The 13,582-nt window shown below is 31.8% G+C and overlaps 2 protein-coding genes across 2 annotated transcripts; both read left to right on the top strand.

The window, feature by feature from the left end:
• Positions 1–2,260: 2,260 nt before the first annotated feature.
• Positions 2,261–3,740, top strand: LOC114185595 (E3 ubiquitin-protein ligase RDUF1). Its single transcript, XM_028073426.1, has one exon. The coding sequence runs from the start codon at positions 2,340–2,342 to the stop codon at positions 3,327–3,329; it is 990 nt and encodes a 329-aa protein (XP_027929227.1). The 5' UTR covers positions 2,261–2,339; the 3' UTR covers positions 3,330–3,740.
• A 5,409-nt stretch (positions 3,741–9,149) lies between these two features.
• LOC114183696 (zinc transporter 1-like) lies at positions 9,150–10,577 on the top strand. The gene is made up of 2 exons (XM_028070809.1): positions 9,150–9,815; positions 9,935–10,577. The coding sequence occupies exons 1-2, from the start codon at positions 9,200–9,202 to the stop codon at positions 10,324–10,326; spliced, it is 1,008 nt and encodes a 335-aa protein (XP_027926610.1). The 5' UTR covers positions 9,150–9,199; the 3' UTR covers positions 10,327–10,577.
• Positions 10,578–13,582: the final 3,005 nt, after the last annotated feature.

Raw genomic sequence — 13,582 nt, 5'->3', positions numbered from 1 at the left:
ACGAACGATAATATTATCTTGTCACTAATATCATATAATTAACAACTAGAGCACAATAAATAGAACTATACAAAATTACGAGTAAGATAAAGTTCATATAAATTAATTAACAGTCACATCATTAAAAAATTGAAGTGTAGACATTCAACTAAATTTTAAATTTTTTAGAGCTCATTATATTAAAAAAAAGAAATTAATGTTTGTGGTGGTGAAACTTGTAATGTTTGTGATATCCAAAACTTCCATCGTAGGATATTGGCTTCTGATTCAATAAATTGAAGAAAAAACAACTTAACGAAAAGTAATAATAACCTACAAAAATTCAAATTTAAATAAACAAAAATGAAAAGATAACATATTGTGTAGCACATTAAAATATTATAATAAATTATAAACTTTAAATTCAAATATATTATTATATATTGAAATATTTAAATTAAATTGCTAAGGCGTGCCATCAATAATACAGAATAGACCAATGAGTTATTTCATGTGATGTAATGAAAAATATTAGGTTTTTGGTTGTGTTTTTATTATCATGTTTGGTGAGATTAGTTGGTGTAGATGCATATGAATGGTTTTACGCATTCAACGGATATGTAAAGTTAATATATATGAATATTAACAAACATTTAATGAAGAGATTGGAAATTTATAAACTGCCAAAAACCTACTACTTTTTAATATAAAATATATGGATACGAAACAATGATATTGACTTAAATCAAAAGTATAAATAAATGATAATTTTGTTTTTCAAATTATCTGCTACAACTTGCATTCACTGAAATCCATTGTAATGAATGTGTATGATTTTGAAAATGTTATGAGCTGAATTAATTAATCCCTTTAAAAAATATATAGAAGACCAGAAATCAGAATCAACAGTGAATTGATGAATTGAGAATCTAAGAAAGTGGCTATTTAATACTGGAGTCCACAGGTTTAGTCCGTTGATTAAAGGAGAATGGAAAATTTACATGTGATTATAATAATAACCTTTATACATTAATTAACTCTTAATATTAATTGTATTTTAAAAATTAGATTATTGTATTGTATTTGTATTTGACCTTGTAGACAATGATCTAGAATAAAACCCTATCTTGAAGTGGTCAATCATTTACTCAACACGTGTAAGTACGTTCTCCAAATTAATTCTAATCATATTCATTTCTTCTAAAATTTTGAACTACTTATTCGGGATTTTTTAAAATGGTTCATTGTGTCATTTATTCACCTTAAATGAATTTATTTCAAAATAAAACTTAAATATAAGTTAATATAATTAAAATTTCACTTTTTACATGTGTTTTTAATAATAACATCATTTAATTGAAAATAAATGTAATTATTTTTTTTTCAACTACAACACTTATTCACGTCCTTGATGATTATAATTTTAACTAAAACAAAATTTAAACTCAATTAAAATAAAATTTAAACTCAATTAAAAATTAAGAGTGTTCTTTTATACCATTGACCTTCTTATCTGACAGACAGGATTCCAATTAAAATTAAATTAATTAAAATATTGTAAAAAGTAAAATTTATAATCTATATTACCATTTTGGTGTATAATATTATTGCAAAAAGGGAGAAATGATGATTGAGTAGTGTAGTGGTTAGAAAGTGAGTGAATAGTGTGAATGGCATGTTAAGAAAAATGATATTATTGTTGTTACCCAAAGAATGTGTGCATGAAGGAAGCTGTGCATCGTGGAAACCAAGTTCATGATCTAGCGGACTCTGTTTCTCTCGTGTAAAGTAATGAACTAACTAATCATTTCACTCTCACTATTTTCCATTCCAAAATAAAAAATAAAATTAAGCAAAAATGTTTCTTAAAATCTTTTAGAGAAATATTAAGTAAGAACAAATAAATAATAATGTATAAAAAGGAATATAATATAATATTTACCATGTGAAATAAAAGGATTGAGAATTATGTTGCCGTGAGTGAGTGGCTTAGGTTGGTGCCACTCACGGTCTTGTCAGCTGTGACGCCTACTTCAATAATCAATTAATATATTTTAATTATTTTTAATTAATCGTGTTACAAGTTGAGATGTGAGGAGTAAGATTTATTAATTTGGTTTTAGTTAATTTAGATAAAAATGAACTAAATAATAAAATAAAGAGAAATAAATAAAAAAAAAAGAAATAAGGCGTAATTTCCAGCACAGGTAGTGTTGGGCATGGTGTGTAGCCACCAGAAGAGACGCGTTGTTGTTGCTCTGACTCTTTAAAAGGGTCTTATCTATTGCGCACCCATTTGGAATTTGGCAATTATAATTTCATTTCCTCTCTCAACTTTTTCTTCTCAACAAAACAAAAACATGAGCTCCGACACGACGTCGTATTGGTGCTACAGCTGCACCCGCTTCGTTCACATCCAGGAACACAACGATGTCGTTTGTCCCCGCTGCCAGGGCGGTTTCGTCGAGAAGGTCCAGGCCGGCCACTCGCCGGCAGTCTCCCTCATCGCTGACGGCGCCACCAGAAGGCAGGGGTTCCGCCGCCGACGCCGCAACGCCGGGACGCACTCGCCGTTCAACCCGGTGATCGTGCTCCGGGGGCCGGGGGAGGACGAGGAGAGCAGTTTTGAGTTGTACTACGACGGCGACGATGGCGCGGGTCTCCGGCCGCTGCCCTCGACGATGTCGGAGTTTTTGCTCGGATCGGGATTCGATCGGTTGCTGGAGCAGGTTTCGCAGATCGAGATCAACGGCTTCGGGAGGTCGGAGAATCCGCCGGCGTCCAAGGCGGCGATAGAGTCAATGCCGACGGTGCAAATCGCTGAGTCTCAGGTCGTGACAGAGACGCACTGTGCTGTTTGCAAAGAGGCCTTCGAGCTGGGCGCGCTGGCGCGTGAGATGCCGTGCAAGCACCTCTACCACTCCGATTGCATTCTCCCGTGGCTCTCGATGCGAAACTCGTGCCCGGTGTGCCGCCACGAGTTGCCCTCGGAGCAGTCATCATCTGAGAGCAGAGTTGCGGGCCAGATCGAGGAGGAAGCAGTAGGTTTGACCATCTGGAGACTGCCTGGCGGCGGATTCGCTGTGGGTAGGTTCGCCGGTGAGAGCCACTTGCCGGTGGTGTACACGGAGATGGAGAGTGGTGGGAATTCGAGCGAAGGTTCCAGGAGAATCTCTCTGTCAGTTGGAAGCGGGAGAGTCAGGGAAAGTCGCGGTGGATTTGGCAGAATATTCCGCAATTGGTTTGGGAGAATTGGGGCTTTGACCAGAAGCCGTAGCCTTTCAACCTCGCTCTTCAGTAGAAGAAGAAGTAGCAGTAGCACGAGAACATCATGGGTTTTGGAAGATTGATTTGGGTGGAGTTGCATTTTGGAAGCAAGTTTTCAAATTTCAGTTTGAGAATTGAGATTCTTACTGTAAATAGGCATAGAAATGGGTACAACTACGTAGTTAGAAGTCTCTTTGCAATAGATGTGTACCCTGTTTGTTTTATTCTTTCTCCAGAAATCATCACCGAAGGGGACTCCAGAGAAAGATTGTTCTTGCTGCAGAACACACCATTGGGGAAGAAGCCATGCTAAATTACTTGATTTGTTTAATGTTCATACGTTTTCGTCGCATATTCTTTGTAAGCATTGTTTTTAGTTCAATTCCGTATGTTTTCCCAATCTCAAGTGTGAAATTCAGCAGAATGATTATTATTAATTGATATAAGCCTTAGTGGTCTGAGTTATTCCAAATGCAGCAGAATGATTCATTTTATTGTTGGAGATGATTATTGGAGTTGTGAATGGTGATGATGATGACACCTTGCATACCCACGCCATTAATGATCGAAGTCCTTTTTCCTTTCCCCTTTGTTTTTTTGTTCACTCCTTAATCATGGACCTAGTTGTCAAAAGATAAAGCTTATTTTTTCCCTTTTCTTTACTTTAGTCTTTAGGCTATGATATGGGTATGGATTTGCTGTATCCGCTACCTGTGGGGGTTATTCATTTTTTGTTCAATTGTGTGTGTTTGAATGATTCATTTATTTCTTTATAAGTACAATATTTACTATTTATTCTACATCATCGATATAATTGAATTAAACATTTTTCAGAAATTGTAACGAGGGATTGAATCTGACAACTGTCTAGCACTTGAAGTCGAGTAGTCAATTCTAAATTGTGGCACGCCTTGTTCAGGCTTGGGCCAACTAAAGTTGAAGCTTTCTCTATCACCACACTTTGCCCTTGTTTTTGGCAAACAGTATTTTCCCACATTTGACTGACAAAGCAAAATAGTTTTTGAACAAAAGAAAAAGAAAAAGCTTGACCTCATCACACAACTTGCATAACTTATCCATGTTCTTTCCCTCTCTCTGAATTAGAGAACCTTTTATAATATGGGAATATTGTGAAGTTATTTAGATGAAGGAAGACGACTTCAGCACTGTGTGAAATAGAGGATCGTTTATTTTTATAAGACATGATCTTTTATTGAATGCTAAAAAATGAACATGAACATGGAGGAAAAGTATTGGTGGTTGGGTGCCACGTGGGACTAAGTCAACGTGGACTTTGGCGGCTAAGGAAGGGCAAAGGAATTCATCTTTCAATGTTTTTGTTTTCAAAGAAATAACGCAGAAGGACGTGAGGGACAGGGTGTTTGTTATTTCATAATTTCTTGTTTAAAACATTATGCCAGGAAGTAAAATTCAGTCAAGTTAAAATAAAATTTCATAAAAGTTCTTACGGTACTTTTGTTTTAAAGATGCTTTTAGCTTGATTAGGAGAAAGTGGTTGTAACTTCTAGTGTCCTCAAAGGTGCCAAGGAACAAACTTCCGAGATAAGACTCGAATCTACATAAAGAAGGAAATAAATGTGCCAAATGTTCAGCCAACATTAATTCATGTTAATATTTTATTTTGTCATCATCTCATTTTTTTTAATCAATTGATTTTTTGAAGATTAGGAGTTATCGGAAAATTTGATTATTAACCTGTGGTAAGATTTCCCTGTTAATTATATCAATTTCTTACCAAACAAGAGAACTAATAAATGGGTTTTTGTTTTAGATCACAGTATAGGATTATTTCAAGCTAGAATCTACTTTCTAAGGTGGTAAATCTCATATAATAAGTCCTGAAAAATAGTCAAATTTGTTTAAATCAGAAAAATTGAACAAATATTTGCATGTAAATAATAACCATTCTATTTGGCAAAAGGATAAACATTAAGTTTTGTGTTTCTATCGGTGAGTGTATTGTTCAAGCACGAATTTGTGGAGAAGGTGGAAGACGATATTCACATAAGACAAAGTGCATAAGTTGTTTTATGTTAATTTAGAGATTACTTAAAAAAATGCTATAATTTAAATGAATTTTTCAATGAGACATTTTGTAAAGGATTGAAATGAAATACATAATTGTTTATCAAATTATGTTTAGTTGAATGAAATATTACAGGTGAGAAGCATTTGGGTGCAAATGTTTTTACTAACTTTGTATCCAACTTAGTGCTTTTTTATTAACAATTTCGTGAAATGATAATTGGCTTCATCTTCAACAATGACAATTTTGTGTCTTATGTCATCATATTGCTTTTACAATGATTTGAAATAGTTGTTATAAATCAACTATATATACTAATAATTTCGGTAAATCATTCTATTCCTTACAATAATTCGATATGATTCTCCTTAAAACACTATTAGATGTTTGTATGTTCACATTAGTAACTAGTATTATAATGTGATGTTGTGAAAGAAAATGACACACAAAAATCACATAGTAAGATCCGTTGTTATTTCTTTAGGATTAGTTAGTTTTATTTTTATGTGTTTCAATTATAGAAAGACACTATATTGCCTTTTTGTTTTTCATTAGGAGTGTAACTTTTATTTGAGTTGAGTTTAATGTGATTTTTTATTTAACTTGATTAGGTTTATATCGAATTTGTTTTATTTAATAAGTCAACTTAATAAAAATTTAGATTGGGTTTTGGTTGTAATTTAATGGAAATATTGTACTTATTTTTTCTTTAGTGAAACTCTTGTGGTTTTGTAATAGGCATTTAACTACTTCATGTGTTCAATAAATTGACACACAACTATCACCCTTAAAATACATAATAAAAATACTCATGGATATTTTTATAGAAATGACGTTGGTTTCTTATTTTATTTATATATTTTAAGTTTTTATGTAAATAAGAAATTTTTTAATATTTATATTAAAATTTTAATTTTTCAATTTTATTATTTTTATTTAAGTTTTAGTTAATATAATGTTTTAAGTAAAAGGAAGAAATGCAGTGTCATTTTATAAAAATATAAATAAGCCAAGTCGTTACAAGAAAATTACTAATTAGTAATGAACAAAATTTGTTGTTAATTCAAGTTTACTTATATCTTACCAACGATTAATAGTCAATTGTTTGTCAATAAATTTTGCCAACGAATAAAAAAAAATTGTTGTAATTACCAACAAAAAAAATTCATCAATCAATATTTATCAATAAATATATGTTAGTAGTTATTGACAAATTTTGTTGTCAGTAAAATTCGTCAGTAATTATCGCATAGAGTCATCTTCTTCCTTTTTTCTTATGTTCCTATTCTTCTTCCTCCTTTCATTCTCGCCCTCCTCCTCCTTTTCCATTATTGTCATTGTCATCACATTAGTTGCCTTGAGTTTCACTTCACTCTCCTCTTCCTCTTCCTCCACTATTTTTGCTTACCATCGTTGCATCGTTATCGTGTCTTCACCACCACCATTGACACTAACTCTGGTTTCTCATTCTTCTCTTCCTCGTTTTTCTCTTATTCTTATGAGTCATCCCGTTTAATCTATAAAAAAAATCTTCAAATTTGATGAGAAATTAATTGTTGTTTTTATTTGTGGATTTTATTGACGAAAAAAAATCACCTATAATAGGAATTACAAACTATCGACAAATTTTAAGACATATAATTATTAATAAATTTTACAATAATTAGGCAAAACTCAAAGTGGAAAAATGTGTTCCTTTTCTACTGGCGCAATTTACCAACGAACAAATTTGTTGGTAATAACAATTATAATTTAGCAAAAAAAACAAAAACCAAGAAATATGTTAACGACACAAATATTTGTAAGTAATACAAATTACAATAATTTTGTTGATGTTGAAGACAAATTTTAACGATGAATTCATTACTAACAAATATTTTTATCCATAATTAAAATTTTAAAATTTGTTGGTAAAACTTTTTTGTCAATAAATTTTTGTTTTTTACAGGTTTATTAACGTCAGTAAAAATCTCTCATCCCTATATAAATTCAATAAATTAATGCGAAGATTTTGTATCAAATTCCACACAAATACATATAGTACCATTCTAAACAAATTTATTTGTCATTCTTATATAAATAAATTAAAATAATTTATATACCTTTTCCTTTCAAACTTCTCTATATAAATGACTATCGATTTGCGAAAGAATTTTGTATTTTATATACTATTTAATTATATAATCTTAGAAAGTTTTAATAAAAAAGTTTTCGTGAGATTAATACAAAGTGGATTATATATCCATCCAAGTTCTGTTATTATTTGACACAGGGTCGATTCTCAATCTATTATTTCCTTGTTATCTTTATATATATATATATATATATATATATATATATATATATATATATATATAATATATATATATATATATATATATATATATATATATATAATATATATATATATATATATATATATATATATATATATATATATATATAACTCTCCATTCTCCAAAATTATATGTAGTAACAGTGATCTCAACCCTTTAAAACATTTTTGTATGTGCAATCATATCTTAATTAATTAATGTGAGAAGCACTTAATCTTAATCCCACCAGTGCTTTGAAACCGTGAAAGTAATTTCAGGTATTGACCTTGGTTGGAATTAATCTTCTAAAATTTCATTATTTCTTTCTTGTTTCATATCCCATTTAAAAAATGACACTGAAAGGGATTTGTATGGCCGATTTCAGGAATTAGACTTTTAAAAAAAGATTCGGGACATTGGGAACCATTTTATATACTATACACTACCGATTATTTCAACATCTTTAGATGTCTCCCTCTCATTCATTCATTTTTTTATCATATCAAGCTTATTTCTTATTTTCACGTATTTACACGTCTTAGTCTTTGTTTTTTAATGGATTAAATATGCTTTTGTCCCTTAATTTTTAATGAATTTTGGAATTAATCTATTTCGAAACTTTAAACCAATTTAATCATTTATCTTTCAAAATACGTGAATTTAATCATTTCAATCAAATTTTGTTAGGTTTATTTGATGTTTCGTACGCATCTTAGGATTGTATTTGAGTTGTTTATATTATTTGACACATTTTTTGTTTAATGTTAAGTCAAATACTATTATGAAACGTGCTTGAAATGTCAAATAAACTTAACAAAATTTGATTAAAATGACTAAATCCATATACTTCGAAAGATGAATGACTAAATTAGTCCAAAGTTTCGAAATAGACTAATTCCATTCACCGAAAATTAAAAGACCAAAAACATATTTAACCATTTTTAATTATCCCAAAATGCAGTAGTTAATGTTTTTCTTAATTATCATCCTACTCAATAGTCCGTACAATTGAGATAAGTAAAAATTGAAAAAAAATATGACTAATTGAATGTTAAATATGATTGTCTTACTTCAAATTTGTATCTATTAAATATATCTTTTCTAATTTATGTCATCATGAACTTTTTTGATATAGATTAATAAGACCTCTAGACATTTGATTAAGCTGAGTAAATCTTATCCCAAATTAATCAATGAATTCCGGAATTATATCCAATCATCTAAAAATATGGAAAAAAAGAAGTAATATTAAATATGTACACGAAATCTTCTCTCTTTTCTATCTAAGTATAAAAAAAATTTAGGTACCCAATCCTCCAAACTTATCTCAAGCAAAATACATTAAACTTTGTTAATTTTATAATTAGAGTTTATAGTTTCTATTCTCACATTTTACTAATTAAATCTATTTGCATGCATGCTGACGCCATATGGGTGTGTAGTACAAGTGCAACATTCACATCCCTAAAAGATGCAGTACAAGTGCAATACAATTAAGGCAGTACCAAATCATGATTTAGTTAATTAGACCATACATTTATGTACACCATACAAAGGAGTAATCGACACAACTAAGGAACATAATTAACAAATGAAGAGCCTAAAGTCAACGTTCCTCGTTGTGTGTCTCTTGGCCTCGTTCTTCTGTCACACCAAGGCTCACGGAGGAAGTGGTGGTGATTCTCACGATGATGATTCCCAGAGCGAAGATTTGCATGCCAAGAGTCTGATCCTTGTGAAAATATGGTGCTTGATCATCTTCTTCGTCAGCACTTTCGCCGGTGGGGTGTCTCCCTATTTCTACCGATGGAACGAGACTTTTCTTCTTCTGGGGACTCAGTTCGCCGCCGGCGTTTTCTTGGGAACCTCTCTGATGCATTTCTTGAGCGATTCCAACGAGACCTTCCGAGACCTCACCACAAAATCTTACCCTTTTGCCTTCATGCTCGCCTCATCCGGCTACCTTCTCACCATGCTCGGTGACTGCGTTGTCGTTTTCGTCACCGGCAACAGCAAGAGGGAAGCCAAAGTGTTGGAACTCGAAGGTGGGACAACACCGCAGGAGCACGACCTAGCTGGAAATCACTGTGCAGCGGACACAACAAACCCTATTTTATTGAAGACGACTTCTGTGGGAGACACCATTCTTCTCATCCTTGCACTGTGTTTTCATTCGGTTTTTGAGGGCATTGCAGTTGGAGTTTCAGGTATATATTCTCATAAATAAACATTAATTTTCACAAATCTAATATTTTCATGTTGTTCGTTAAGTTTGATGATTATCTGTGACAGTGTCATTCTAATTGAAGTTGTTAACCTAATTAAGGTACGAAAGCGGATGCATGGAGGAACTTGTGGACAATATCCTTACACAAGATATTTGCTGCGATTGCAATGGGAATTGCTTTGCTGAGGATGTTACCGAAGAGACCCTTAGTAACAACTGCAGCATATTCTTTTGCCTTTGCTATCTCAAGCCCCATTGGTGTGGGGATTGGCATTGCCATAAACGCCACAACACAAGGACACACTGCAGATTGGATGTTTGCCATATCGATGGGAATTGCTTGTGGGGTGTTCATCTATGTTGCCATCAATCATTTAATATCCAAAGGCTTCAAACCGCAGAAACCAACGCGTTTCGACACTCCCTGGTTTAGGTTTCTCGCTGTGCTTTCTGGTGTAGCTGTTATTGCAGTTGTCATGATCTGGGACTGATCCTCATCATCTTCCAATTCCTGTTTTTCTTTGCTCGTTAATGTTGTTCTACGAAAATGTCAGTGTGACAACAATCGTGAATGTGTATACATGTACCAGTATATATGTGTTCGCCACATTTAATGTTCATTTATGCTATTTTTACTCTGAACTTGTAATCTTGTTCCTTTGTACTATATATTATGTGAAAGTTCAGATTCCATGTTCAATTATCCAATGTGCTCTTAATCTGATTTTAATCCTTTGTAGTAGCTAGTTTTGAATGTGTATCTCTCTATATATTTATATGAAGAAGGTGTTCTTCAATCGAGATAACGCAAACTCTGCTCTTATTTTCGTTTCTTTTTGTTCAAATTTTTACCTTAATTTTTCTTCTTGAGATCAATTAACTAAATAAAATTAATTGGTTCAAAAAATCAGGTAGAGATAAATTAGGTACATCCTTATAATTACTTTTTTTTTAACCTAGGCAAATTTGTCTCCATAATTACAGAAATAGATAAATTTAAAAAAAAAATTAAAATTGAACAAATCGTGTAACTCTTACACGATTTTTAATGAAAATTGTGTGAGGCAACACGATTTGTCCAATTTTTTTCTTTTAAACTTGTCTATTTCTATAAGTATAAGGATAAATTTGTTTAAATTAGAAAAAAAAACCTATTTATTGTCAAGGAAATAATTAATGTTTTAAAAAGAAAATATAAATACAATAAAATGTCAACAAATTTCCTTCACTCTACAGCAATTTGAGCAAGTATTGAATTAACAATCTACAATTTTATACTATTATAAATTTTAACGTATGTTTTAGCTAATTTTAAATTTTATATGAATATCAGTATATACACATATATAGATAGATATTTTTAAGTATTCAAAATAAATTATTATGAGTTTAATAACATAAGTATGGTTTCCAAAGAATGTTTAATTTAAATATTGTTGTGTATTAAAATTTTAGCCAAAAAAGAATTAAATGATTAACATTAATTATAAAGAAAGAAAACAAATTTTATGGATTCGTTAAACTTATCTATTTTACAATAAAAAATAAATTATAATACAAAGATAAGAAAATGCTTATAAATAGTTAATCATACAAAGTAAATCGGTGTTTAAAATATAATAATTATAATTAATTATGATTTGCATGAAATATAAAACTTGTTAATCATGCAATTACTAAGGCTAAATATGTTTTTAGTCCCCTAATTTTGAGTGGAAATTGAAATTAGTTCATCTTTAAAATTTTGTTTAATTTAGTTCTCCAACTTTAGAACTTTGTGAATTTAGTTATTTTAAAAAAAAATTGTTAAGTTTATTTGATGTTTCAAACGCGTTTTAGGATATTTTCTTAGTTAACATCAAAACAAAACTGTGTTGAACGGTGTAAATAACGAACTCAAATATTATCATCAAATGCGTTTTAAAAATAAAATAAATTTAACAAAAAATTGTTAAAAAGACTAAATTCATACACTTTTAAAATTGATGGATAAAATTGGTCTAAAATTTCGAAGAAAGATTAATTCTAATTTTCACATACCAAAAACATATTTCACCCAAGGATATATAAACATTAGTTGAGATATGAGTTATGTTATGATATTGTCTTAAAAAGACTTGATTTCAATTTCTAAATAATATGAGATTATTATGCATACCAAATCAAATTGTTTTGTCAAAGTCTAAGGATGATACTAGATCAATCATCATATTTGAAGTTTTGTTGTTTTTAACACTAGTGCATTTTAGAGTTTTTACATTGCAATATATGTCTCGATTCCTGCGCACCCGCTGCATATAAACACGCAGTGATATTTTTGTAATTAAAGGCACCTTTTATGCCTCGGTTGTTATACTAACCGAGGCATATAGCTTAAAAAATTTTACGAATTCGCACTGTCCACAAAATTTGAAAATTTTTAACCGCTTTTATGCCTCAGTTACCACAGAACCGAGCCCTAATAGCTTTTTTGCTTAAGGTTTTTTTTATCCGATACAGTTACTTGGTTGTATTTTTTTTTAATTCACTGACAGAATATGCCTCGGTTCTTTTATAATCAAGGCAGTAGGGACCTTTTTGCTTCGGGCCTATTGCCAACCGAGGCATATAGTAAGACAATATGCCTCGGTTTCGAATTAACCGAGGCAGTATGGCTTCGTAGGGTTAAAAAAAACCTAAATCCTTTCGCAACCGCGCAAACCATCTCGATTTTCTTCTTCTCCGAGCATCCCCACACAGCATCCAAATCTTTTCTTCTTCTTCCACTGCGCCCCAACCTTCGTTCCGGCTTCACCACCGCTGCACTACCTTCAACCATCTTCGCTGCAACGAACAACCACCATCTTTGCACTAGATCTTCATCTCTGCACCGCGTTCCATCACGAACCAAGCAACATGTATGTAGGTCTACGCCTGCAACACCCATCCACGCAACGCGCCTTCGCCGGAGAAGAAAACGTGCCACCAACGTTCTCTATCTGTTCGATCCTCCAATCGCAGCCACCATTGAAACCAGATCTGCGACGCATTCGACAAACATATGCTTCCTGCGAACCAGAACAACACAGATCGCGTCCATGGCAGCAGCCACCAACATCTTCGAATCATCTGCACCGTGAGTTCGCGCCACAATTGCAGCACCTGCGACTCCAACCATGTCCACCATCGAGGAGGTTGTTCCGACACCGTTGACAATATTTTTTTTTTTTTATTTCTGATACACAATTAGGCCTTGGTTGGAGGAAACCGAGGCAGTAATTACTTTTTTTGCCTCGGGTTAATAACCGAGGCATAAACGAGAGTCTTTTTACCTCGACATTATATGTCTCGGGTGCGAACCCGAAGCCAAAAGTGCAAAATAACCGCTGTCATTTCCCTTCCCTGCACTAGTGTAAAGATCAAAACTTCGTCTTATTATTATCCTTAAAAGATGTATTTGAAGGTTGAAGGAAAATATTGTTTTTATCTCTATTTCTAAATGATATGAGATTGTTAGACATACCAAAATATAAAATGTTGTAAAAGATAAACTGAATAAGAAATTAACAAACATTACAAGAAAATATTTCTAACAATAAATTTTAGCAACAAAAATTTGTTAGTCACTATAGTGATTAATTTAGATACCAATTTACAAAATAAAAAATTATTGATTACTATAATAGTCACTATTATCAATAAAAATTTATAATTGGTCGCTAAATTGGTTACTAATTAATTAGAAAATAATTTCTTTGATAACAAAAA

The sequence above is a fragment of the Vigna unguiculata genome, chromosome 5 (assembly GCF_004118075.2).
Source record: "Vigna unguiculata cultivar IT97K-499-35 chromosome 5, ASM411807v1, whole genome shotgun sequence".
Taxonomy (NCBI): Eukaryota; Viridiplantae; Streptophyta; class Magnoliopsida; order Fabales; family Fabaceae; genus Vigna; species Vigna unguiculata.
Note: the sequence above shows the minus strand (reverse complement) of the source record. Positions and strands in the feature narration are given on the sequence as shown.